This window comes from Micropterus dolomieu, linkage group LG06 (assembly GCF_021292245.1).
Source record: "Micropterus dolomieu isolate WLL.071019.BEF.003 ecotype Adirondacks linkage group LG06, ASM2129224v1, whole genome shotgun sequence".
Taxonomy (NCBI): Eukaryota; Metazoa; Chordata; class Actinopteri; order Centrarchiformes; family Centrarchidae; genus Micropterus; species Micropterus dolomieu.
In genome coordinates, this window is record NC_060155.1 from 5223850 (window position 1) to 5250638 (window position 26789).

A 26789-nucleotide genomic window follows, 5' to 3' on the forward strand; every position below is an offset into this window, starting at 1 on the left:
AAAGTGGCCTTGCTGGCCATTTTAGCACTTACATGTTTTTGAAAGAGTGTGGCATGGCTCTCTATAAACTAACGCAGACAGCACACTCGTTTCAACAGTGAGGCGCAAGGGCGTCACTTTGTGCTGAAAAGTGGTGGGGACATTTAAGGACTCAGATAAGGGGTGCAGTGTTACACCCGAAATATGAACAAAACGGGAAGATAGTAGAATAAATATTCACTACTGTGATATATGTTTTGGGGGGTCTGTGTGTCCTCCCCTAGAACATTTTGAGCATTAAACACTTAATTTCCTTAATTCTCGAGACATTTCTGGACCAATTTCTGGTCTTTTATATATATAAAGGGAAACACAACATTAATTTCTTGGACAATGCACATTCATTTCTTAGATATTTACATTACATTGCATGTTTCTTCTTGTGCAAATAAACCTTTCTCAAAGCATTCTCATTTGTTATGTAATGTTTCTTTCAAGCAATTTATCAGAACCATTTTAACAAATACTTTCAGAAAGTGATGGGGAGAAAATCAGCCATTTTATAAAGTGGCTGGAAAAAGTGGTGTCCCTAGCGTAAATGACAGCTATGGAGAGGTGGCTCTGTAGCTGCCACCCAATCGCAGAGAACCACAGGAATACAAAGTGGTGCCTATAATCCCACGAGCTACATGAATGTCACCGCAGATGAAATGTGTTGAATCAGCACATCAAAGGTTTTTAAAATTTTCCCCTGGAATGATATATTGAAGTTTTCTTGTGGAATAAATGGAGCTGTGTCCCAGTGGTATTTGTCATCCTAATCAAACACATTAACTGCCTACAGATGAGACTGAAGCACACTTAAATTCCACTTGGCAGCAGATTAATTGATCTTTAAGATGTTGGGGTTTTCTTCAATGATGTCTTTGAAATCACTGATGATGCTGAAGATGGCAGCTACACATCTTCGCTCTGATCACAACCAATACGAAGAGATTTAAATGAATCAAACAGGGATTGCTGATCTGAGGCAGTTGAATCATCTGAGTGTTTAAACAGGCAGCGAGGCTAAATGGCTCTTCAGAGATTCACTTTGACGTCCTCTGCTCCTGGTTGCTGCACGGCTTTACATATTTCCCTTTACATCTCGGGTCTGCAGAATGTTAACAGCCATCAGAAATGTCAGTACTGACAGATGTGTATCCTCCCACATTACGGTTTGAAGAAGCAAATATAAAAGATGCAAATGTATGTAAATTGTCCTCGTTGTTGAGGGGGGGAGTCTTTGCTGTGTGTCAGCTTCATTTAACAAAGAAATAAAAGAGCTCAGTGGTTTAAATGGTTTGAAAAGAATCCTACTTCAACAAATGTGAATTTTCTTTCATTTTGTTGTGGAGACACATGTCAGCTTTGTGCAGAGGCCTGCAGACATGTAAATTGGTTCACAAGCTCCATCTGCACAATTAGAGTGTCTCCTGATGAATCAACTGTAAAGCGGGAAAAAACCCCAGCTACAATGAAAAAAACATGATCTTTTCAAAAGGAAATTGGTATTTATTTCCATCAAACAGGATTTTGTTGATAACCAAACAACCAGATATGGGTAAAAGCTGGATTTTTCTATGGCATGTCACTCAAACTCACTACATCACTGTTATTGACCAACACTACAGTTACACTGAACAAAATTCAACTTTAAACCAGTGCATTGTCAGAGAGGAACTACGCCACTGTCCAACAAATAATCCACACGTTCTCAGGGCCTGAGCACAAAATGTGCAAGGACCCTAATTAAAAGGAATTGTTCTTTTCCTCCCAAATGATTGGCACTTTTGAGCGACTAGAGGTGTTCGAAAACTCACAAATCTTTGCACACAAGTGGCGAAAATTTACATCTGATATGGGTCTCGCCCTGATGACATCTACATACCTATATTCAGTCAGAGTTATAGCGCCACCTACTGGCAACAGCAAATTACAAGTTTTATAATTTGGGCAGAAAAGCCTTAAGACAATGATGACGCTATATTGTGACGCTTGTCTAAACACTGTTGCTGTGGCGATGTAACATTCATGATGAAACGGGAACTTGTTGTAACTTGAACTTAGCATAGGTCCACACCTATGACCCCAACTGACCTCTGGCATCTGCGCTGCGGAAGCGGCACGCCCCTGTACAATGTGTGGGCTAAGCCAAGGAAAAAGGGAAAACACAAACAAAGAGATGAATTATGCACTTTGAAGTTTTAGCAACTTTTGTCATTAAAATGCCATCTGTGCTTTGGGGTTCTCGGAGAGAGACGGCAGTGTGTGTTTAACAAACAGCTGCTGTGGATCCTCTTTCTGCTTCTCATCCTCCCTCTATCAGCAGCAGTCTTTACACATGAGCTGCATTAACACACGGGGAGGGATTTGCTTCATTTTCAGTGTTAATATCAGGCTGTGTTCATTACATCCACACTTTCTCTTGGATTATCTTTCTGTCTCATCCTGATCATCTCTCTGCTTTCCATCAAGTCACAATACACCTGTCAGACCGAAGCAGATTAGCATTTCAAAAAAACATTAACTATCTCTGCGTGCGGTGAACGAGGTGACAGACAGCCACGGTGTTATGGAGCCTATGCTGCTGTCAGTGTTAAAAGCTTTGCTGTTCAGAGACATTAAGAGAACTGGCAGAGGAAGCGCCCAGCAGGCAGCATGCAGCAGGGAGGAGAAAACTTTTATAATAGAGTGAACAACATGTGCTAGTCTTTTATGAATAGCTGGTAAACTATACAAAACTACCAACACTCAATGCTCATGGATGTATTTTTGTTCCCTTCTTTTGGAGTTAAAATGGAAATACCTACCAGAGAAAAGAAAGAACGAAGTATAAGAGGAAGAACAAGAAAGAAAGAAGTAAAAGTGAAAATTAAGTGAAAAATGAATCCCTACAGTATAAAAAGTCTCCAGGTCTCTCGACCAGGAGCTGCCAGACTGCAGTGTACGATTTCTCACACAGTACAAATGCTCTATGTGCTGATGGTGGTGTGCGTGATTGGAGTGTGTAAAACTATGTTGACTCTGAAGATGCCACTTGTTAACACCAAGATTCTGTGGTAGCACGATTGCTGGAAGAAAATCACTCATCAAAATGTTTAATTAATGTGCTGACTGGAGTTAGAAAATCATCAAACAATGACTTGGTATTTGGTGGACGTATGCAGGCTGCAAGGGCTCTGACGATGCTGGCAAATTCTCCAAGTGTACAAGCTGACATAGGTTTCCCTTAAACGGGGCTTTCAGGGTGTACTCCCCCAAAACACGGCTCACAACAAAAGGCATTACACACGAATAAACCACGAAACAAACTCTTACAGAAGTACTGGGGCCTAGAGGGCCTAATTACAGGTCATACGTTTCCATTTCCAGCTAGGCAAACATCCATTCATTATCCTCATAGAAAAGTGCATCAGCCAAATGACTTCAGCCCTGATGTGTTTGAGTACTCTAAATCAACAAAAATCTGTTTCCCTTAAGACTATTTGCAACATTTCAATATGACATTATGACATTAGTTAGATATTGCTGTAGACGCCACTTCCACATTTACATTTTTGAATATTTACAGTTTTTGAAACAAGGAAATCAACACCTTATAGGTCCAGCACTGTTGCATGTTTGTATCAGTATGTACATTATATACAGTAAAAGACAAAACTGTTTACATAGTTCCTTTTCGTTGTCTATATTCTGTAGAGCCACAGCCTCAGGCAAAGTGTCTGTGTGGCTTTGAGGCCATTGTAAAGTTCTGAGGCATGGCAGGACACCTCCATCCGCAACCTCTGCTCCAAAAACCACCAGTTCATCAGGCCTCCAGTTAAATGAAATACTCCTTTGGGTTTTCACCGGAGACATTCTGGGATTCAGTCTGGTTGTTGAAAGGGAAGTCTTGGCTGTCCTCCCGTTTGACACCCTTCACCTCTTGGTTTCGATATGTCTCTTTTCTCCGGTAGAGGAATCTGGCAGTTATCGCCAGGCCAGCCACAATCACAAAGATCACCACTGCTATGACACCTGCAAGGTAGAGGATATTTACTTTGATATATTCAGACATGTAGGGAAATATATTTGTTTGATGAGAAGATTGGTATCAATTTTATATCGGTGAGTTTAGTCCAGGCAGCTCGGTGACGTGTTTAGCCTAGCTTAGCGAAAATACTGCAGTGGGAAAAGGTCTAGCCTAGATCCATAAAAAGTGCTTTCCCACAATATTGTCAGATTTTATCATATGCATTTAACACGTAAAGACAGAAAACAATGCATTGTGAGCTAACAAGCAGTTAGCTTAGACTGTGAAGCCATTTCTTGATCAGCAGCAACTGGATGCCCACTTTCCAATTCCCTAATGAAAACCCAGGGTGACTCTTGGATGTATTAGTGGCTAGCTTGCTGTACTACATCTACACAAAGTTAATTTTAGAGATGTGGGATGTCTTTGGAGTACATGATTTTGTGGGAGTGATTTTTTGCTTCTTTTTAGTTAATTACCTGCCGCAACACCCATTGGACTAGGGGTGAGTAAGTAACCAGTACTTACCAGTAATTAAACTCACTGTGAGGATTCACTTGTACCTCAAGTGTGTGTCTGGTGGTAAACACTTTGTAGTGAGTTGTAGTTGTTACCCCTTGTCTGGGTTTTTTGCTGTGTCTACGGTGGCTTTTGTAAATGGCTATAAAAAGGATCAGCTGGTGTGAATAGCTAGCTACCAGCGTATGGAGGAGATCAGGAATGTGTTTTTTGTTTGAACAAGGTGTGTGTAGGAAAGTGTGCTTTGTGCTGGTGTCTGCGCCAGCGGTTGTGCTGACAGTTGGTTTGACTTTTGAGCAGCAGAAGGAGTTAGCTATGCAGTCAGAGCAGGAGAAGTTACAGTTAAAAGTGGACATGGAGAAGCAGTAGTTTGAGAAACTTCGGCAGAGCACTGAAAGACCGAAATTGCAGTTAGAGCAGTCCAAATTGCAGTTAATTTGAGAGGGCAAGCTTTCTCCACATGGGGTCTGGTGTGGAGGATTCTGCTTTTGCTGGTTCTGCAACGGGTGGTATTGATGTCATTGCTAGTTTGCGTTTGGTGCCAAAGTTTAATAAGCGAGACTCTGAAATTTTTTTTCACTGTCTTTGAACATGTTGCTGATGCAAAAAATATATGTGCTTATATGTGCTGAGGAAGATTTAGATTATGATATAGTGAAAAAGGCTGAGTTGAAATCATACGAGTTGGTCCCTAAAGGGTAAGCCTGCATTTACAGGGTGACCTGAGGTTGCCAGAGTGTGTATTTACTGCCGTGGGGAGGGTCAGTGGAAGGATCAGTGTCCACTGTTAAAGTTAAAAGTTCAGCGTCATGTGGTATCCCATGCTCCAGCTATGCTATGCCCTATGAAAGAAAGGAAGCCAGTGTGTGAGGACCCAAGAGCTGGTTCTGGTTTTGAGTCGCTTATAGCTGACGCTTGTGTGTCCTTGGCTGGTAGTGAGACGCATGTTCCAATTAAGCTGTTGCACGGTCTGGTGCTGCCCTTTTAACCCGAAACAGAAACGGGGGATTTTGCGCTGATGCAGGGTATGGAGCATTAAACCATAATATTGTACTCAAATATGAGCTTGTTTGGGGCATTGTTCCTGTCAGGATGTGTCCTGCCTTACCACTTGACGATGTGGTGATGATTTTGGGAAATGGCCTGGCTGGTAATCAATTGTTGTTCGATGTGCCGGCAACTCCTGTGGTTGTTGCTAGACTGCTAGCATGTGGGGAGCCAGATGATGGTGGTCTGGGATTTCCAGAGGTTTTCCTGCTGTGACCGACCAGCGGTGCAGTGCATAGTAAAAGGTAAAGGTACTTTATTGTCACATTTAACCCATCCCTCAAGGGAGCAGTGAGCAGACACTATAGCGCCCAGGGACCAACTCCATATCCTTGTGCCTTGGTCAATGCTACTGACCTACTAACCCAACCTAACATTTTTTTGATGGTGGGAGAAACCAGAGCAGTCGGAGGAAACCCACGCAGACACGGGAAGAACATGCAAACTCAACACAGAAAGGCTCGGGATGCCTGAAAAGGAACCCAGGACCTTCTTGCGAGGCCACCGTGCTCTTCACCGGGCCACCGTGCTGCCCCTAAAAAATATGGTGCATTCTGAACAGATTCACTGACTGATTCAATTCTGTCTGCTTGGTGGAATGAGGAATAATCATGGTTACTTTGTTCAGGGAGAGTTGCTGGTGCAAAAGCGGGGTATTGTAAGCAGTGCATGCTTGTTGTGGTCATTTGGGGGGATAGCGAAAACGTGCCGTGGCCAAAGCACGATGTCCCAAAGTATGTGAAGTCGTGCCAAACATGCCAGCTCACTGGTAAACCAAGTGAGGTTATTAGGCCAGCACCTCTTTGTGTCCCATTCCAGCCATTAGCCATTAGCCGTTTCCCTTTGCTTTTCATCTCAGTGAAGTCAGTAGTTAAGGCGTTAACTCAGTTCATCTCCATTTTTGGCAATCCACGTGTGTTCAAAAGTGACCTCATATGTTTAAACATAACAAGCAGCTGGAAATGAAGCATAACCAAGCTTTGGCATATCACACCAGCTAGGGTGCACTGGAATGATTCCATCAGACTTTGAAGTCAATGTTGCGTGCGTATTGTATGGAAATTGGGAGGGATAGGGGGGAGGGACTGCCTTGGCTCATGTTGGCAGCTGGGGAAGTTGTGCAGGAAAATACTGGGTTTAGTCCCAACGACTTAATCACTTGCTCTGCTTCAGCCCACAGGCACACCATGTCTCGATTGTATTCACCTTACAACACTCGCACTCTTCAGTTTCTCTCATGTACCTTCCACACCACCGACTGATACCCCATGTTGAGGATTCTTGAATTTGGTATTTTAATTTGATTAATGAAATATTTTTTGGCAACTGTTTCTCTTGGTGTGTCTCCCTTTTGTTGTGGCCCCTTTAGCCAGGCCATAACAGAGCTGTTATGCGTAAGATAAATTAAACATGAAAATTACAGCAGCTAATATACTATACTAATGGGGACCTATAAACCTGTCTGAAACCAACTGAGCAGACCTCATACTGTAACTCATCTGTGTGATTTTGATGTGTGTTCCCCTCTGAATCCTGAAATGCCTAGTTGCTTGCTAATATTCTGTAAAGTAAATCCATCACAGTGGACTTTGTGAAAGTTCTGTGAAGTCACAACATGATTTCTGCTCATATCTTCCTCCCATGGGTATGTGAGTCCTTTTTCCCCGCAGTCTAGTTGTTCTGCTAATCTAACTTCAACACACAAGGAGCATATTTTCACACATTTGGACCCAGATGGACTTTCCTCTTCAGCACTTTTCATTATCCAGAGAAAGTCTCATCTAATTGGAATTCCAAAATATGGCTGAAATCAATTTCGCACTGTTTAGTTTGCATTTGAAGAGAGTGTGAAAGTTTCTCCATCAGCACGTAATTTCAGCAGCGGTTTAATTACTTCAGCAGTCCTTTGTGCACATAGACACAGAGTCAGAGATTTAATAGACACTTTTAAATGACTTTTGACTCTCTCACTTTTTTACTACTCACGTATAGGAACTATTCAGATTTTGAATCAATCAGGCAGAAGAGCAAAAACATTTCACTTTTGATGGAATTCTTTGCCCATTGCATCACCTTGGCTGGCTTTCAGCAGAATATTACTCATCAATAAAATACTGAGTGTAATCTCTGACAGTTAGGAGAAGTCCAATACACATGAAAAAAACAAAAAACAAGGTGAAACAGGTGACGTACCTCCAATCAGAGCCGAGTCGGTCCTGATGGCATTGACTAATGGTTGACCTGAACCCACTGAACCGGACTGGTCTACAGCAAAGAAAGAGAAAGGCAGAAGAAATGAAAGGTAAAAAGATAGAAGAGAAGAGGTGAGGTGAAAATGGGAAAGCCAAAAGGGGGCAAAGAATTGGAAGAGGAAATGGCGAGAAGAATAACAGAAAGCAGAAATGATGTAAAGAAGAAGTGGAGAACAGAAAAGAGAGACAAGGAGAGAAATTCAGAGACAACATCACAGTATCATCATTCAGAGCAGAAATGAATACAGCAGCAGCTCTCCAAAAGGAGTCTATTCAAACTGGAATGCAGGACTTTTAAATGAAAGTCTGTTACATTCAAGCCCTTGCCACTGGAACTATCATTGGCAAATCTCTCTGTATTTCTCAGTATAGAGTTTTTAAATCTTGTGTCTGTTGCGATATTCCCCTGCTGGCACACCGGTAATGATGCATTTTATGGAGAGAAGGTTTATTATGATTGTATAGTTTGTGTTAATATGCTTTGTATTGTTTACAGACAAAGGTTATAATCGTTAACGAAGACGAACGAAATAACGAAAACTAGACGTGAAAAAACATCGTCGTTAACTGAAAAAAACCCCCAAAAAACGAGGATTTACAAAAAAATTATACACTAAAACTGTATTGTAGGTTCGCAAAACTAACTAAAACTACCTAAACTAACTAAAATGAAAGAGTAAATGTCCTTAGTTTTCATTTATTTATTTTATAGGACCTAATAAGCCTACGTTTCCAGTGGACATGAAGCTGGGGGAACTAACATTGAGGGGCAGTTGGTCTGACCGGGCTGGACCTATGGGCTGGACCTATGGGCTGGACCTATGGGCTGGACCTATGGGCTGGACCTATGGGCTGGACCGGCAGTTCAGCGGGGCACGCGGTGATTAGCTGATAGGCACCTGTTGGTGAGGTGATGTGTTCTATTATCTTTTATCCATACATGTGTACAAAATTATATGAATGCAACAACTGCATAGAGTTGTGTTTTGTTTAGTTGGGGTTGGTGAGTCACTGTCTTGGTGGTTTTCTTTTCCTGTTCTGTTCCATTCTGATGGTCTGGCTTAGCATTCTGCGTGTGGGATAAACTTGCCCCTTGCCCACTGACTGTGAGCTCCCCTTGCGCTGGGTTAACATGTCTGCTGGTCATTATATTTACTGCATGTCAGCTAGTGTGTGTTTAATGGGCTCATTGATATCTCCAACCAACAACCAACCTGTCTCATTGTGCTTCACATTGTTTTAATACCTATTTTGTGATTAATAAAGGTTGAGATTTTAATAAAATGCTTTCCAGTCATACTTGCTTGCCAGTCAAATGACACATTTGAAATTACAAACTGACCTACAAAGCTGACTCCTCCCCTCTTACCTGACAGGTGGTGTGTGTTCTCTGCTGCGTAGGGATTGGCCGAAGCTGAGGAGCCACAGTTGGACTGGACTAAAGCTCCGGTGATGATGACTGGGCTGGTGTCTGGGTGGAGCAGAGCAGCTTTCAGAGGGCTGATGGAGTTAAAGTGGACTACTGAGAGGCAACCGGTAAAACCGAGAGCTGCCACCCTGGCCAGATCTGCGTCTAAATCATCAGATTCTGGAGAGAGAAGATTGAGAGGGAGGCTTTCTCCAATTCAACAGAATAAAAGAATACTTGTTTCAAAGCTTCAATCAAATGTAAATGATTCCCGACAAGGTTACTTATCTTTAATAAAAAATAATCACTCTAAAATTTCATATTATGACTCTTTTTTGCCATTTGTTCCAAGAGAGACAAAACTGCTGTTGAAGATAGGAAGTATTTTCTTGAAAGAAATGTAATATGTACAAAAACAAGTGGAGATATTTGATCCAATGGGCAGATTTTGATTTAAGATTTTACAAAATGAAACACTTTTGTTAAGGATGGGTCTTTTTTGCAGTCTGGTTTTCAAAGCACAGGTTGAAGAATCCAGTAATAAAATTTTAATTATCTCTACCTGATCAAACTTTTAACCTTTTGTTTAGAGGCTGAACTTTCTTAACGAGTAGAATGGCTCACCCAATAATCCGTGACACTCACCGACAGGTTCATTGACTCTGCTTCACATTTCCCTGTTATCCGAGTTAGGCAACAGTTGCAGCACATTGAGTCTGATGATTAGCACACACACAAAACCGCACGCACCGCCTCATTACGGTACAGAGACTTTCAATGACTCAGCTTCCAGCCTGCATCTATCACTCCTCAAGACACATGTGCGCTCGTCTCTCTCTGTTGACTTTACTGACTTATGCTGCATTCATGTGCTCCTTGGATGGCCTCATTTCCAGAGCTGGGAAGTCGTCCTTATTCAGTGTGTTCATGAGCTTTAAGCAGTAATGTGAATACGACATGGATGTTTTTGTATAGTGTCTGGGTGGTGGGTTGTTCTATATGTGATGTTGCTCTGTGCAGTTTGAAGCTTTTGTTTGCTGCGTCAGTAGGCTACATTACCTAAACCATTAACATATTGCTTTACCTGATCATGTGAATTCATGTAAATGAATAACTATCTAGGTCACTCTACGTGGATAGCAACCAAAGTTTATAATCTAATAAAATATTACAAATTACATGCGAGCAATGTATGTGTTAAATGTATTTGCAATATGTGAATTCATAAAAAAGCATTCACTTTCGTCCGACATGTTTCTGCGCAATGTGACATTGACTTGGCAGGTCGTGTACTAAGATTTTTGCAGACTTTGATGAGAGTTGTTGTTACGAGGGGGCATTTAAGAGAATTTTCCCAGTGGGGAACTCATTTTCCAATTATTCCGATACCACATGAATGCAGGGTGTAATCCCTTCATCATTCCCCTCCACTCCTTCACAGCACTGTAAACAGCAGCTGTGAACGCCACATTACCGCTGTAAACCGCTGCATCAGTGTCTGTTCAGATGACTGAGAGGTGACTGTGGTTTTACCAGCACACATCTGCATGTTGATGAGAGCAGCAGGAAACATTACTGCAGCCTGTAAGCTCCTCTCAGCTGATTCACTCCATCACCTCTCTCCCTCTGTCGCTCTGTATTCCTTCCGGGTCCATTAGTAAGGCTGATGGATGACAGGGTCGGCAGTAAACGACAGAAACTCCACTTCGCTGCTGCTTTTCTGATCCTGATCTCACTCTCTGGTTTGACAGGGGTGAGGAGGTCACATGCTGACATGACGGGGTTAAAACACACCGAGCTGAGTTGCAACGTGGTACTGGAGCTTTACTGCCAAAAAGACAAATGATCTTGGAGACTTTGTATTGGGTGGTCCATAAGATATGTGGTGGGCATGTTTGCTCTGATTTTGCATTATTGTACATAGGTGACATTGTGAAATGAAGCTGCCAATGATGATTATGTTCGAAACAGAGAAGATTTGTTTTTCATTTCCACACCCCAAAATGCGAGTATAATTACATTATTCAACACTGGCAGTGGCACTGGAAGTGAAAACATTTAAAATAAAGATTACCGACATAACACGTATTTATGCATGCATGTGTGCAACTCAATCGAAATCTTCTAAAACATAAAAAATAAAGCTTTTGTTATCTTTTATATTTTTTCTTTATTTAGAGCACCACATGACACTGACACACATTGATTTCTTTTACCGCACTTGGTTAAAACATTCCAGCAAAGCTCCGCTTGAGCAGAAAACTTCTTATGATTTGTATGTGTGAATATTAAACATTTTCTTCAGGCTGTTATCTGGTATTACCTGACCACGCTTTTTATGGAAGCTATTTAGACGCACACCCATGTTTTACTTCTAATAGCCACTGTGTTTCCTTTTAAATTGACTGTGTGTTTTCTGTGTATCTGTCTTATCAGCACGCTGCGACTGCCGCCTGCGGCCTCTCAGCCCCTCAGTCCGTCTCTGATAGAGCCATGACAGAGAAGATGAATAAGTCATGATAGAGCCAACTAGCGCTGAAGGATTTGGGGAAAAAATCTAATTGCGATTTTTCTGCCAGATATTGCGATTACGATTCGATTTGCAATTTCTTTTTTTTAGGTTTAGCTAAAGTATTCACTGCCGGTCTATTTTTGATCTTGCCTCGTCAAGCATCACAGAGCAGATGAACCGGGAAGGAAGTCAGACACAGAATGGCATAGAGAATCCAGTCGATTTTCAGAATAAAACACCCTGTGCAGACTCCCAATCGTATATCAACAATAAACACAGTTAAAACAGACAAAAAATAAACAATTTAAGTACGTAGCCTACTTAACCATGCACAAAAATCAAGGACAACCAAACAAATCAACAGAAGTCAGCAAAATCAGGCAGGCAAAACGTTTTCTGAAATGCCCCATGTGTAGCCTGCGGAGAGCAGCTCAAAACCGCCTCACAGACAGCTGTTATCCGTAGTTGAAGCACAAGAAAGGAGAACAACACAGACACCATCATCAGGAAGGCCCAGGAAAGGATGTACTTCCTGCGCCAGCTCAGGAAGCTCAACCTGCCTAAGGAGCTGCTGATCCACAGAGCAGCTACAGAGCACTGTACGCCAAAACCAACAGACTCAGGAACAGTTTCTTCCCACAAGCCATCACTCTGATCAACAGCTGATTTCTGCCTCACGGTGTCAGGAACAATTCCTGTGCAATAACCCAGTAACTCTGTCTCTAATCAGCCACCTGTTTACTGGTTACCACTTATTATTTATTCACCATTCTCTATTTCAGTGTTGTTCATTCGGTTCATATTGTCATATTGTATATACTGTAAACCACATCCACCTACCACATGTACATCACACCTATAATACTTAATACATAATACTTATTTATTCCAGCATCCTTTGCACTATGCTCCACCGTACTGTGTACATGAATGCATGTATGTGTATGTGTACTTGTAAATCTCATCCTTATAATACTACTTAATAATAATAATGATAATAACGATTATAATAATTCACTGCTGCATCCTTTGCATTCTGCTCATTGCACTATTGTCTCAATCTGTCTGTATTGTTTTTGTTTATAGTGTGTATATATGTGTTCTCTATACTGTAGCCTGTGTTATTATTGTATTATTGCATAAGTAAGCACATCGTGAGCAATGTACAATCCAGAGTCAAATTCCTCATATGTGTACACATACATGGCAAATAAAGCTGATTCTGATTCTTTTAAATTAGAATTTGATTCAGATATTTAATCTTTTTTTTCTGTCATGTGCCGCAATTACCTTTGTGGTATAGTTTAGATTAGAGATACCCAAAGCAGTTAAACTTCAGTTCTGCTGCAATACTACTCAGACATAACAGAATGCTAACCTTCATGCTAAAGTAGCTCTTACATTTTGCCTCAGACTTCTCCTTCAGATAATTTGAATAATATTTCCATTAGGTGCAAACAGCTGAAGCTGCATTTATTTCTCTAAGGATTCGTAAACTGTGTTGATGAGGCCAAACATCTTAAAGCTGTTATTCAAGTGCAAGTCTGAGTGCACTCTAAGTAAAAAGGCCTTGAATCTGCTTTTACTGCCTCCTTGCTTACCGTGTACTCTGCCCAACTCCAACGACTTGATGGCGTTGAATTCTCCGTCAGATGTCAGGTTGAAGTCTTCTCTTGAGTTTTGGTCAAGCTGAAAAAGAAGAATTATTTCCTAAATTCATTTAGGGTGTTTTAATGTTAAAGCCTGGTTATCATTTAACAATTTCTGACTTTAAATATAGCCGCGAGCAGCAATGATCAGGATCCAAGCAAGTCGCAAAAAACGCAACATTTGACATTTTCAGAGGAGAAGAACAGATGCAGATGACTTAAGAGATTTAAGTGATCAAAGAATTTGGACTTGGAGAATGCAAACTTGATTTTTATATGTACCTGACCCCTGGGTGAAATGTTCAATCCACCAGCAACATTTTGTGTTTCCAAGATTAAAAGTTTAAGCTGCACAAACACTTTTAAGCAAAGAAAAATAAGAATAAAAGTGTCACAGGATCCATATAAAATAGAGAACTTAGACTGACTATGATCTGAACACCCCCATTGTCAGCTCATTTGACTCAATCACCTGAAACTTCAGATCTCCAGAATTGGTGAGTTGAGGTAGTAACATCACATGTGCCAGACCTGGATAGTTTTCTCAACTTAAAACGCCCATAACAGTCAAGATGTTGGTCAGAAATTTCTGAAAAAAATCACACATCATTCTGCTGATTTTGGGTGTGTTGTCAATTATTTTGATGGCATTTGAGACAAAACTGAGCAAAAAAGCAAATGTAGTGCATACTGTCCAAGTTACAGCAAGATTTAAAAAAACCTTTGCAACACTTAATATTGTCCATCTAGAAAAAAAGGAGAATCATTTATTTTCACTATAATTCCATCCATAAGTAACATAGTGACCGAATGTACAACTTTTCTGGTCATGGAATTCATACACTAAAACATCTAAAAGCCTAAATCCTATCAGATGGGCAATCCTGGGACAAAATCTTATCAATGGGGGTACGTATTCTTATTTGTGTCAGTTTATGGGTCCTTGTTGTGAAAAAGTTTGAGAACCACTGATCTAGAGAATGTCTGTGTTGATTTTGGTAGCGCTTGAAGAAAGACTTGTGGAGATGTAGATGTCAATTTAATTAGCATATTCTAAAAAATATAGAGTGACTGACTTCTGAATTAACCATAGGTTGCATTGAGGCCAACGGAAAAAGCTCCTAGAGAGCTGCTAGGACGTACGGGTGAGAAATGTCTAGAAATTTACATTTCTTGTAATAAGCCACGCCCACTTTGAGCAATCATTACCAAATTTTATGCATCAACTGAGTAGTGACCCAAGATCATACAAACTGAATTTTGTACGAACCCATGCCGCAAATTACGAGGTATGAACTTTTTTGTAGTGCTCCCTAGTGGAAGAATATCCAAGGAGTGCTCAGTGAAGCTCAGACCAAGCACCTATACAGACGCGTCAAGTTTGGTTACAATGGCTTAAGCCAATTTGGATTTACGGGCATTTATGTAAAATAAAAAAAAGTAAATTCACAAAAGTAAAAATTTATACAAAAACCCCAACAGATTGACATATCAAAATTCTTTCGATATCTTTTGATCAACAACGTCCGTAGATGACGAAAGATGCCAAAGTTTCAGGTCGATTGGCGAAACCGTCTGGGACGAGTTCCCAAAATAGGTTTTTAGTGAAAAGTGATAAAAAGTCGTATAATTTGAAATTTTTAGAGTGGAAGACTATTGGAGCAAAGATGCAGATCAATTCAGAGATTAAAATAATGAAAGAAGATTGATTCTAAACAAAGCTGTTTTAAAGATAATTGCAAAAACATAAAGTTGATTGTTATAGCGCCACCATGAGGTCTATGAGGGCCATTTTTTTAGCCAGAGTAGTGGGTGGAATTTGCAACGTAAGTGCCAATTTTAGTGAGTTTTTGATCAGCAGTTATTGCTGCCCAAACACTTTTAGCGGAGAAGAAAGAAAGAAAGAAAGAAAGAAAGAAAGAAAGAAAGAAAGAAAGAAAGAAAGAAAGAAAATATAATGAGAACAAAAACAATAGGTTTCGCTTCGCTGCTTGGATCCCTAATGATTCCTCACACTAGATATGTTATATGCAGAGATGACATTATGGCTTGAGGATGACAGGAACAAAGCTCATGAGAGTCCACAATGGGAAGGGTTCAACCCGTGAGGAGTTTAAAATGATTTATCTTCTGGAGACGAAAACATACTCAGTTTTATGTATATCTGTTGTAAGTAGTTGTTGAGATATGTTTTTCCAGACTAAACCTTCTCCTTATGCCTTCAAAGTATGATTCTAAAGATATCATGATTCAACATGATGAGATGCACCTCATATTCCAATGGAGCCTCACAACAATGTGAATCGGGAGGCTGCACCCATGCAAGACGAGGTCACCTTGTGTTTCAGCTCAGGGTGTTATTAATTATACAGACATTCCGGCTGCTGGTTTGATTAAGTTAACCGGATACATCATCTGAGACTGCTAAAAAGATAAGACATTCAGTAGTACATTCAGGTACGATTACAATGTTTCATATTTCATCTGAAGCTCTTCTAATGTGTAGTTTGTGCTGGCCTGCCGTGACTACACTTAGGACAGCAGCTGCTTGTGGCTGAACTGAGAATGAAAGTGATGGTTGGGGCTTTAGTTCATAGAAGAATATCACAATACTGTACCATAGTTCACACAGTGAGTAGATGTCACTACCTGTAGTTAAAATATAATAGATGTCTTCAACGGAGAAATTATAAACGTTGACAAAAATGTAGATGAATAAACACAAAAATGTATGTATTATCCTAAAAAAGGCCAACATGCAGAGAATCTCTATAGTCAATCTCAGTACTTCCTTGTAATCAGGATTGTTGATTGAAACAAGCATTATATTAATTAATATCCAACTCTGCAGGTTTACAGATTTTAAGTGTATTTATTTTAGCTCACTGCTTTGCCTTTACAGCACATTTAATATGTGGTTGAGTCCCGTGGTTCTCACCAGCCTCCATGTATAACACTGTAGCTGCTTGTTTCCTGCAAATGAGCTCAGACAATCCAAGTTTACAGTTCCTGTTTGTAACTTTGAAGAAAGTGAAACATGTTCAACAGAAGCTAAAAAGCGAAAGGTTTTGTTGTGTTGGTGGAGACCAAACCAAAGCAAAAAGGTGTCTAAATGTTAGACTTACATTTGCAAGATGGCCCAATAAAAGACTCCAAAGGGATGTTCATGTTGCTTTGTGTAAGTAGGCGATTGTCTGCTATGGTGTAAGCTAAGGTGTTAGCTACAAATTGTGATGAACTGATGAGGTGGTTTTACCTGCACAGACACAGAGTTTGTCAGCCTCCTGATGGTAACAGAGTGTAGCTGTCCGTCAGCCAGGCTCTTCACTCTACTTCTCAACACTTCAACATCTCTGCCGCTGTCCAGCTTGTATCTCACCTCCAGCATATCTTCACACATAACACACAACAAACCGTGGGGTTTCAGATCTCACAACAACAGGAAAAAACCTTCAGAGCTCGACTTTCTGAGAGAGATTTTCACTTAAAATATATTAATTTCAAACGAGATACATTCTAGGCGAAGTTGTCTGTTTCCTAAAAATGGCCTTGTCATGTCTTTGAGGGTTACAGTCCAGCAACAGGCGACCAGACCTTAATAACTACATGACGCTTTGAAGTCACATGACATCAAACATGTGGTTAATGTTGTGAAACAGTCGCAGTTTGGTTAGGTTTAGGAAAAGATTGTGGTTTGGGTTAAAATAAGTACATCACGTGACTTCACATGTGACAGAACTCACGTTAATGAAGTGATGGAAGTCAGTAATGCTATTTAACTTGAAAATGAAAATAACATTTACTTGGTTTCACATGGGACTCGAAAGCCGTTCTCCTGCTTGAGAGTCCTGGGTTAGTTTGACTGAAACATCCAACCCATCCACCTCTGTACGCGGACGTTTTCGCTATTTATTACGTCACCCTTCTTACTCCTTTGCTACCGTTGTACGCATACTAGAGGTCGCTGCCACAATAAATGTTAATATGGGTCGTAATAACGTGCTGCAGAAGCCATACTTGGTAATTTTTCTGGGGAGGACAGGTTGGCGTTACATTAGTGTAAATAAACATAATAGTTTATTTACAGTACCAAAGCCTCACAACTGCAACTCCCTACCTGTCTTCCCTATGGGGAATGTGAAGGAATAATTAGTTATTGTTGGAGGACCTTCAACTACCTGCTGCTGCTCCAATAACAAATGTATTTTTGAAAAGATGCCTTAAGTATAGAGGTTGTGTTTGGGCTGAGCAGGTGTAACTGCAGTCGAGACTAAAAAGAAATGAGCCATCTCAGGGCATACAAGAGAAAGCTCCCCGGGATTTAATTGGACACTTCATTTTAAGTGCACCTACCTGGCGACTCCACGTTCAGCATGAAACCTTAATGCCCTGCCGTCCATCAGCTTTCTTTGACTCATTAACACCAGAAAAAATCCATCTACAGCTAATCTAGCAGCAAAGTGCTGATTTTATTAGTGTCCTGGATGCTGAAAATGTAATTTTAAATTCAAAGTGCCTCCTGCTACTCTTAAAAGCCAAATTCAAAACATGATTATTTCACACAAAAGTTTCTTAAACACATCAGCAAGTTTTCTGCTGTTTTATTCAGCAGCACACTGACCTTCCACCCATTAGCAGCCCACCAGACCTTTACTCCCTCAACATCACTCATCAGTTCTCAGTGATAAAACCAGTGGACTCTTTTTTTAGCCGGACACAAAACATAATAGCTGGCCCAGCTGGACAGATTAAAAGGCAGTAGATGCTGACAGGGGAATCCAGAAAGAGGAAAGGTCTGACAGATCCTGATAGATCTGGTAAAGCTGCAGAGGAGAAGGAGGAAGGAAGAAGGAAATGAGGAGAGGTCGATATCAGGAGAAGATGACAGGGAAAAGGGAGACGATGAGAGGAAGAGGGGACGAGAGGTAAGATGGGAAGCTGGGAGGAGCTGAGGAAGAGGGAGAAAGTAATTGAAAAGGGTTGAGGGAGGAAGACGAAGAGAGGCGAAAAGGGAAAGTCTTGAATAGACGTAATCTCTGAAAAACAGGAGGAGAGAACAAGAAAGGAGAAAAAAGAGAGCAAGGCAAAGGCAGCAAGGCAAAGGGAGGGGTAATTAGAGGGAAGAATGAGAAAATACACAATATTAGGAAGAGTGTATTTGAAGTAGGGAAGACCCACAAGATGAAGAGATTCCAAAAGTATTCAAATAAAAGAAACCCACAAAGGGAACAAAAAAGAGGGGAGGAGGCCATTTCAAAAAAGGAAGAAGGATTGAGTCAAAATAAGACACTCCACCTCAGGCTTGAACTTCTGCCACATAAACAAACTCCTTCAAAATAAAAGCCTGCTCACCGTGCTTGTTGATGAGCAGGGCCAGGTACTCTCTGTAGTAGGAGCTGACGTAGAACAGCACGGCCGGACTTTGGTTCGTCCTGAAGCTCAGGGAGACGTTCTCTCCTCTCAGCGTCATGTCAGAGTAGATGGAGGACGGCAGAGCGCTGCTGTTCCTGCTCAACTCGTACGGCTCCTTAAAGGTGTAGCTGACAGACGTCCCCGACTTGAAGCTGGTTGACACCTCTGGAGGTGGGGGGGGGGGATTACATATATCTGATTTGTTGCTGTTGTATGAGGACTTTTTGCTTTATGTGTGACTGATTGTGATATACAGCTTATGACCTCCTGATTAGGACAGTTACTCTAACAATAAGGTGAAACCCCAAACTATTTATATATTTTAATAGCACTTTCTAAACATTACATTTACATCTTGATTTATTATTCCTAAATTGTTGAACACATTTGTAGGAACATAAATTCCCCATTAGGTCATTCTGTAGTTTCCCAGTCCCAATAAAATAAATATTTACATTACTTCATCCATCTATCATCGTATCCAGTGCAGAGTCATGCTGGAATTATAGTTCTGCAAAGATACACACAATCATCTCAGCAGATCTAGAAGGGTATTATGGGTAACAAAGAGCCTTGTCATTCACAAGCTTCAAGGACTCTATGTTGCCCCCCATCTCCTCCTTTTGTTGTATCAGAGCATCATTCAGCCTATCAGATTGTACTGTTCCACCTGATCCTTTGAAATGAAACTTACATGCACAACCACGTCTTCTGCCGGGATAATTGGTCTCCCCACACCCAACCTAGCAGAACAAAATATTAAGGCCACTGCACACATTGCAACCTCAAAAGCACAGGACATCACACAACCACTCAATCACCATCTTACCCTACTGCCCTCTGGATGCAGGTACAGAGCACTGAGATGCAGTAGGGGTTGCTTTGGGAAAAGCCTAATCCCCGCAGTCATAGCCTCGTTAAATAATAGGCTTCGCTGAACTGGCCTGAGAGTGTGCTGTTGTTTGTCTTTTGTTTTTTTACCGTGTGCTATTGTTGTCTGATGTGTACAGTGCTGTGAAAACAAATTTCCCCCTTGGGGACAACAAAGTCTAAAGTCTAGATTGTGGAGGCTCATAGAGGAGGTGACGCGCACACTTCCCAACTAAACAATGTGCTTTGCGGCCGGAGAGTCGAACAAGTGGGTTGGTTAATCTAGCTTTCTGTCAGGAGGTCCTTGAAACAGAAAGAAAAAAGTTTGTACGAGCCACATGTACGTCTGTGAACAACATACACGGTGTGGCGAAACAACCTCATTAGCTACAACAAAGTCTGATGCTTATCTAACACCCTACCTTGTTCTCCTTGTGTGTTGTCACAAAGTTTCCGAGCGACAGAGACACAGAGCGTCCCCGTAACCATACTAACTTACTCTCACGCCTGTCTGCGAGAGAAGAGATGCTGTTCTGCTGCCAGACGAGGCGCTCACGGAGTTTACTCTGTGCAGCATGCATAAATTAGCCTAGTATAATATACTTTTGGATACTTCTCACTTTCATGCTGATGGTTAGAATAACTCACTTGTAGCTCTGAAAAGGGTAGGCAGTGGACCAAACCACTGTGAGGCATATGAGGGGGAGGACATACTCTTTAAAAACTTAAAAACACGTGTAGAAAGCAAGTGCAGTTAAAGTTTGTGTGCCAAATACATTGACTAGATGCTGACAGACAGTCAAACAGTGGTTCTATTTAATTAAGTAGTAGCTCAATATTGGTAGGGACCATCGCTACTACATTCTTCACCATTGCGAATACCAATCAGTATCCCAGCTGCTCTTCATCTTCACAATAAAGCCCGCCCGTGTATACCTGGTCATCCCTGCAACTCATCGCCAGATTATAGTGTAAAACTGCTCAGTCAGTCTCTCTTCTAGCCTTTCTATATTGTGACCTTGTCATGTTGAACACCGCTTAACTCCACTGCTCCACCTGCTCCACTTGGATTTTGGATTCCCCAGCCCGACTTGATTCCCCCAACTGGACCTGCTTCCCCTCCCCCGTTTAAGTATCTGTCCAATAAACCTCATTTTTGACTCCGCCCTTTCCTTGTGTCAAACTCATTACCAAATCTGCTTTCTACCACCCCAAAAACATCTCCAGACTTCGACCATCACTCTCAGACTCTGTGGCAGAGTCTCTCATCAATGCCTTCATCACCTGCCGCTTGGCCTACTATAATGGTGTCCTGTATGGTGTACCCAGCAAGGTCCTGGACAGGCTACAATATGTACGGAACTCGGCTGCCAGGGTTCTCACACACACTAGGTCGTGGCACCACACCCCAATCCTTCACTCAGCTTCACTGGCTCCCGGTCAAATTCCGCATCACCTACAAAATCCTACTCCTCACCTATAAATCTCTCCATGCCACTGCCCCCCAGTACCTACTGGACCTTCTCCACCCTTACTCCCTGCAGTCCATCGACAAGGGCGTGCTCTCTGTCCCCCACACCAGACTGCGGACTTTTGGGCACAGAGCCTTCAGCGTCACAGCCCCCACCCTCTGGAACTCATCCCCACAGAGATCCACAATGCTCCCTCTCTGGACACCTTCAAAAAAACTCCTAAAAACCCAGCTCTTCACAAAGGCATTCAACCCTGAATGACTTTTTATTGCTCTGCAATTATGTGTAAAGCGTCCTTGGGTCTCGTGAAAGGCGCTATATATATATATATATATATATATATAGTATTTAGAACTGTTGAGTTTGCTGTAATTTTCAAACAGGAAGCAGAGATGAACTTTTAAAACATCAAACACAGCTAGAGTGTGTCACTGTGACTCACAAAGGCATAAAAAACAAACTGTTTCTGGCTCTGCACGGCAGAACAGATAAGTAGGAGGTAAACGTAGATATCAATATTTAGTGGGAGGAGGGTTAAGAGTAAAAAAGTAGAAATGGCTGAACTCACTTAAGTTATTGAACTCACGGAAGGCATAAAGTTGAGTGTGATTATGCATTATTACAGAGTTAACATCAAACAAATGACTAAAATAGACTCCAACACATCAAACAGGCCAGTAAATGCAGTAAATAGTTCTCTGAATTTATACAGATCCTTAACCTTTAGACAACAGCAGATAAACACCCACACATGGAGGTTGTCTTCACTAACATTTTAATTTGTATGTCTATATGAGCTTGAGGGAATTCATCCTATCACAACTATGCTCTAAAAGAAAGAAGTTTTCTTTACAGAGACAGAAGTTCAAGACTCTGCTGAGAAAATGTTCCGCTGAGACTCTTCTCCTAAAGGAAGTATGAGCCGACAAGAAAACAGCTTTAACCTTGGCTGTGGAGATATATGTGACTAAAAGTCCCTTTGGCTGTACAAGCTTTGTACTTTTATCTTTCACAGAGAACAGATGTTGTGGTCAGCTTGGATTCATGGTTACAATGGATAGTGACCAGATTTCATGGTTGAAACGGCATTAAAATATCCAAAGAATCTTCTCAAAACATGTCTGCACCACAATCCACTGTCTATCCTTAAACTCAATATGTCCACACACATATTTCTGCCAAAATATGGCTAAATACATACCGTAACTTCTCAATTAATCTTCATGCAAGACCATCCTATCAAATTGGCGCCTAGGAGCCAATCAATAAGAATTCAGGCCCAAAAATGACCCAATAGTGGGGTTTGTCAGGCTAGACAATGAATGATCAAAGATAAAGAGGGTACGACCAATTGAAGATCAACAGGCAGGTGCTCTAACATCCAGAAACCATCACATGGCCTTAAATAGAAGTTGTGTATTTAGGCCACAATTTGGTAAAAATATAAGCATTCAGAACACGTGGTATGGGCAGTAGAGACGTGGGTTAAGCTGTGGAAGTGGTTTGAATGTTTTGATATTTCTTCCCAACAAGAAAACTTATCACCACTGAAATTCATCCACATCACAATAAAAAGTAACTTTACAAACAGAGACTGCTTTAAAACTGTACTAATCAATATATTTCCATCCATCCATCCATCCATCGTCAACCGCTTATCCTGCGTACAGGGTCGCATTTTTCATATTTCAAAAGTAATACAAATGATTAATATGAAGTGACATATCACAAACCCTGCAGCTCTACAGAGCTTTTTAGCTTCTTTTAACTTAGTGTTTTGGTGTTACGGCACATTTACTGTTTGGTTCTATCTCACTGTTTCCAAGCAAACAAGCACTGATAAACTGTGTATTGTACATATTGAAAGACATCTAGCAGGAGTTGGTGGAGAAAAACATAGCTAAAAGAGAGTGTAAATTACAAGTCACTTACTTCACCAGCCAAAGGAACACTTTAATATGTGTTTTCTTATATGTGTGTACCTGTATGGCAGAAGACTCCAGTGTATGCTGACAGGCTGCAGTCACAGTGGAAGCCGTTGGCCCTCTCCACACAGCGGCCCTGGTTCTGGCAGAACGAACCGTAGCTGCTGCAGTGACCTGGACAGCCGGGTCGAACCCCGGGTGTGATCCTCGCCCTCTCCTCCAGGTCTAGGGTGACGCCGTTCAGTTGCAGGGAGCGAATACAGCCCCGAAAGCCCTTCTGCCTGGACGCTGTGCCTCCTGACAACACAGGAAATGGCGCATGACATTAGCATTATATTTACATTTTAGACATTCAGCTAATGAAATGGAGCGAGAGCTCCCAGACCAAAGAGGTGACAAATACACCACCAGCACACTCTGTTTTTCTTGTCCCAGCCCTCTTTTCATTTCTGTGTGTGTTGACAAGTCTGTATATGTTCTTTCTCTCTAGCTTTTCATTTCTCCTCCTTGTGTCATCTAAAGCAGATCCACATGTCGCCTCTGCTTCCCCAGAAGCTCCAAACTGCCAACACTCTTCTTATGAAAAGACACAACGATAAAACAGCAATGAGGCAACAAGCTGTAGGTGGAAAACAGTTTTGGGGACGTAACTTTGATCAGCTGTCTGTCTGCCTGATGCCATGCTGGCTGCTCACTGGACGAGTGGCTGATTGTCTGTCTGCCTCTCTAGGACATGCTGCATATGCTCACTTTAAACTTCAAAACTTAAGCTACACAAGTTCAAACTCTCTATTCAATATTGCACATTCTCTCTGAGGTGTAACATGGTCACCTATTGTTCGCATATTTCAAAACATGACAACCTCCCATTTCTGCAAAGAACACAGATTGAAACTCTTATTGTACTCGGAGGATAAACTTGGCAGCTCTTTGCTCTCAGAGTTTGAAGCTGATAACTTCCTATTGTTCAGCAGCAGCAGCTTTTCACACCAATAAATCACAGATCTCCGTTAGACTCTCTTCTAGGCCTCCTCTCTCCGCACTGATATGACTCGTGCGAACTATTGAACTAGCTAAGCAACACAGGATATTAAACTTGCCTCAACATTTCCCCTAACACAACACAATGAAGAGTCATTTTGTTACTGTTATTAAGTGTACTGAAAATCAGTGTTCAACTTTTATGTATTAAGACGAGGCGATAATACAGAAATGACAATTGGTAATCTTTAAATAATCATTCATAGGGGTGAAACACGGCCTGCCCTTACATGTGCAATAATAATATGACCTTACTTGATTATGCTTGCACTTCTTTTGTAATCCAATAATTACACCTAGTTTCCCGCAGAATAACTCAGTTTTCAATTACACCTTTTTAAAATTGTAAACGGGAGTCAATAAACAACAGTTACCCACAAATCACCTCACTTTGAACCACGACAGCACTACTCCTATTGATGTCCATGTGCATGGGCATGTGCAGCTTCGCCAAGAAAGCCAGAGTCAGAGCTGAGATTTTGGAAAAGTTGGTCCACCCTGAAATTTCTATGGAATTTTGCTTTGTGACACCAGTGTGAACTAAAGCTACCCCGGTTATACTCACGATCAACTGTGCACAGTAAAAATAGTTAGAGAACACAAGACCTCTTCATCTTAGTCTATTTAACTGACATGTTATGCGAACACGTTCTTCTCAGAATTTAAAGGCACTAATTAAAAGTGTTAATACCTCTTGCCATTATTTACTTGTTTTTTTTTACCATTGCATATTCCCACTTCAAAGTGTCTTATAAATGACATTCTTAATGTTCCTCAAAATGCAAACACAGGAGTCTCCTGAATAATTTAGCGATATTGTAGTTTTATGTTACTGCTATTAGCTTGAATTACTTTTATGTCATTTAAAAGATAATGTTTTTTCATCAGGTTGTTATGAAAAAATGCTGTAAATACTGCGATACCTATGAATTTCATCCACCAATGCTAAGGAGAAGTGCATCGTAAATTAGAGTTGTAGCAAATTCAGAATGTAAATGAGTGGACAAAGTGGACATTAGAACCCCACAGAAGATCATTTTAAGCTAGATGAAGCTTTATGTGAGTTGTGATTCCAGCAGGGACCAGAGACAGATCCCTGAGGACCATCAACTCTGATTAAAGCAACAACACAGGGTCAGAGCGAGTTTATTAGCGAACAAACCATAAGAGGGAGGCTATCAGAGTGGTGAGGGTTGCCCTGCTGTTCTTCAGCCCCAACATGGATAACACTCTCTACACATCAAATGGATACACTGCTTACAGGAAACACTTATAAAAGCATAATGAGGGATTTATGGCTCGGAGATCAAAGAAAACATCAAAGAATCCAAATGCAGATAAACTCCACCTCTGAACGAAGGAGCAAAGCTATCAGTGGGACTCTTAAAAGCCTTTCAACCTCATATCAAGCAGTACAACCTCTAGTGTCTCAACATCAGATCTCCATGGTGTGTCCTTGAGTGAATGAGAACAGATGAGGGTGGAAAACAATTAGTGAAATGGAAATCAAAGTAAACATCAAAGGAGATGCACAAGCAAGCCTCAACATCGAGCTTGGAAAGCAACGAGTGGACAGAGCAGATCCAGAACTCAGGAGCTGCGTGAGATTCGACCACATATCCAACAGTACAGCCTCAGCTTGGAGAATAATTTAAGTCTCAACATGAAAGCAGGATATTGTCTGATAATAACAGATAAAACAGTATGGGATGATATGAGTTGCGAGGGGTGTGAGATGCAGATTAAATAAATCATCAAAACGGTGTGTACAGTGGGGTTTTCTGATGCTGCACACAAAACATAATCTGTGAATCATTTTAACCTTGACAATAGCAGTTAACGTTCAGCGCTTTATATATGAAGGATTTCTGAAGTTGAAATCAAAAGACACCTTAAAGGAAGTATTGTACATTGGGTTTTCAAAAAAACCCCAACAAACTATGTATCTATACTGTTTCACAGCAGGAGTTCTCAACCTTTTTTGCACCACAGTCCATTTTAATATTGAAAATGTTGTTTTGAACCAGTGTTCATTACTGAGCATAAGTGTTCTCCACATCCCATCAGCATGCACAGTGTAAGATAAAGGAAATCATGGACACTACCAATCTGTTTTGAGGGTTCACTTGCATTTATGTTTTGGTTCAGGCATGACATCATAATTTTTCTTTTTGGCCTGGCTGCAAATGTTCCAAAAGCCGGTCCTGGTCCATGGTACAAGGATAGAAAACGTCTGTTGTTGATAGCTGTTTGTATTTGATCCCATTTCTTCCGTCATCTGAAGTATATGTGATATTAAAATCCAAAGATACCTCGACACCGTAGGTTTTCAAATAAACTATGTAACTAAACTGAAAAAACATCAGTCAGTATAGATTCCTAGCTAGTTGACTTACACTACATCACTACAGGATGGTCTGACGTCAATACCACTGCATTTCGAGGGATCTGTGAAGCAAACATCAAAGGAATCCTCAAAATCATCGTACAGGAGGGCGCTCCATCTACACACAGCAGCAGAGTGGAAGAGACTGTGTTAAGCACATCAGTTGGTCGACAGCAATGCAGCACGAATATACAAAGACTATCCAAACAGGGCAAAATAATTCATTACAAACCTGCACAAAGGAAGAGATTTTCTGCGTTCAT

The 26789-nt window shown here is 41.1% G+C and overlaps 1 protein-coding gene across 8 annotated transcripts in view; it reads right to left on the reverse strand.

Moving 5' to 3' along the window:
• Positions 1-1512: 1512 nt before the first annotated feature.
• Positions 1513-26789, reverse strand: part of LOC123971870 (contactin-associated protein-like 4) — a 156039-nt gene continuing 130762 nt past the window's right edge. For 5 of the 8 annotated variants that reach the window (XM_046050900.1, XM_046050899.1, XM_046050903.1 and 2 more), the window contains 7 exons: positions 23157-23396; positions 18773-18997; positions 16677-16810; positions 13373-13460; positions 9221-9439; positions 7793-7864; positions 1513-4038 (listed from right to left, as the gene is read on the reverse strand). In XM_046050900.1, coding sequence (XP_045906856.1) covers positions 3842-4038; positions 7793-7864; positions 9221-9439; positions 13373-13460; positions 16677-16810; positions 18773-18997; positions 23157-23396 — 1175 coding nt within the window. In that variant the 3' untranslated portion in view covers positions 1513-3841. Of the gene's footprint in view, positions 4039-7792; positions 7865-9220; positions 9440-13372; positions 13461-13892; positions 14010-16676; positions 16811-18772; positions 18998-19292; positions 19344-19526; positions 19576-23156; positions 23397-26789 lie in introns of those variants that run through there. The other 3 variants (XR_006825316.1, XM_046050905.1, XM_046050904.1) reach the window with 3 other exon arrangements.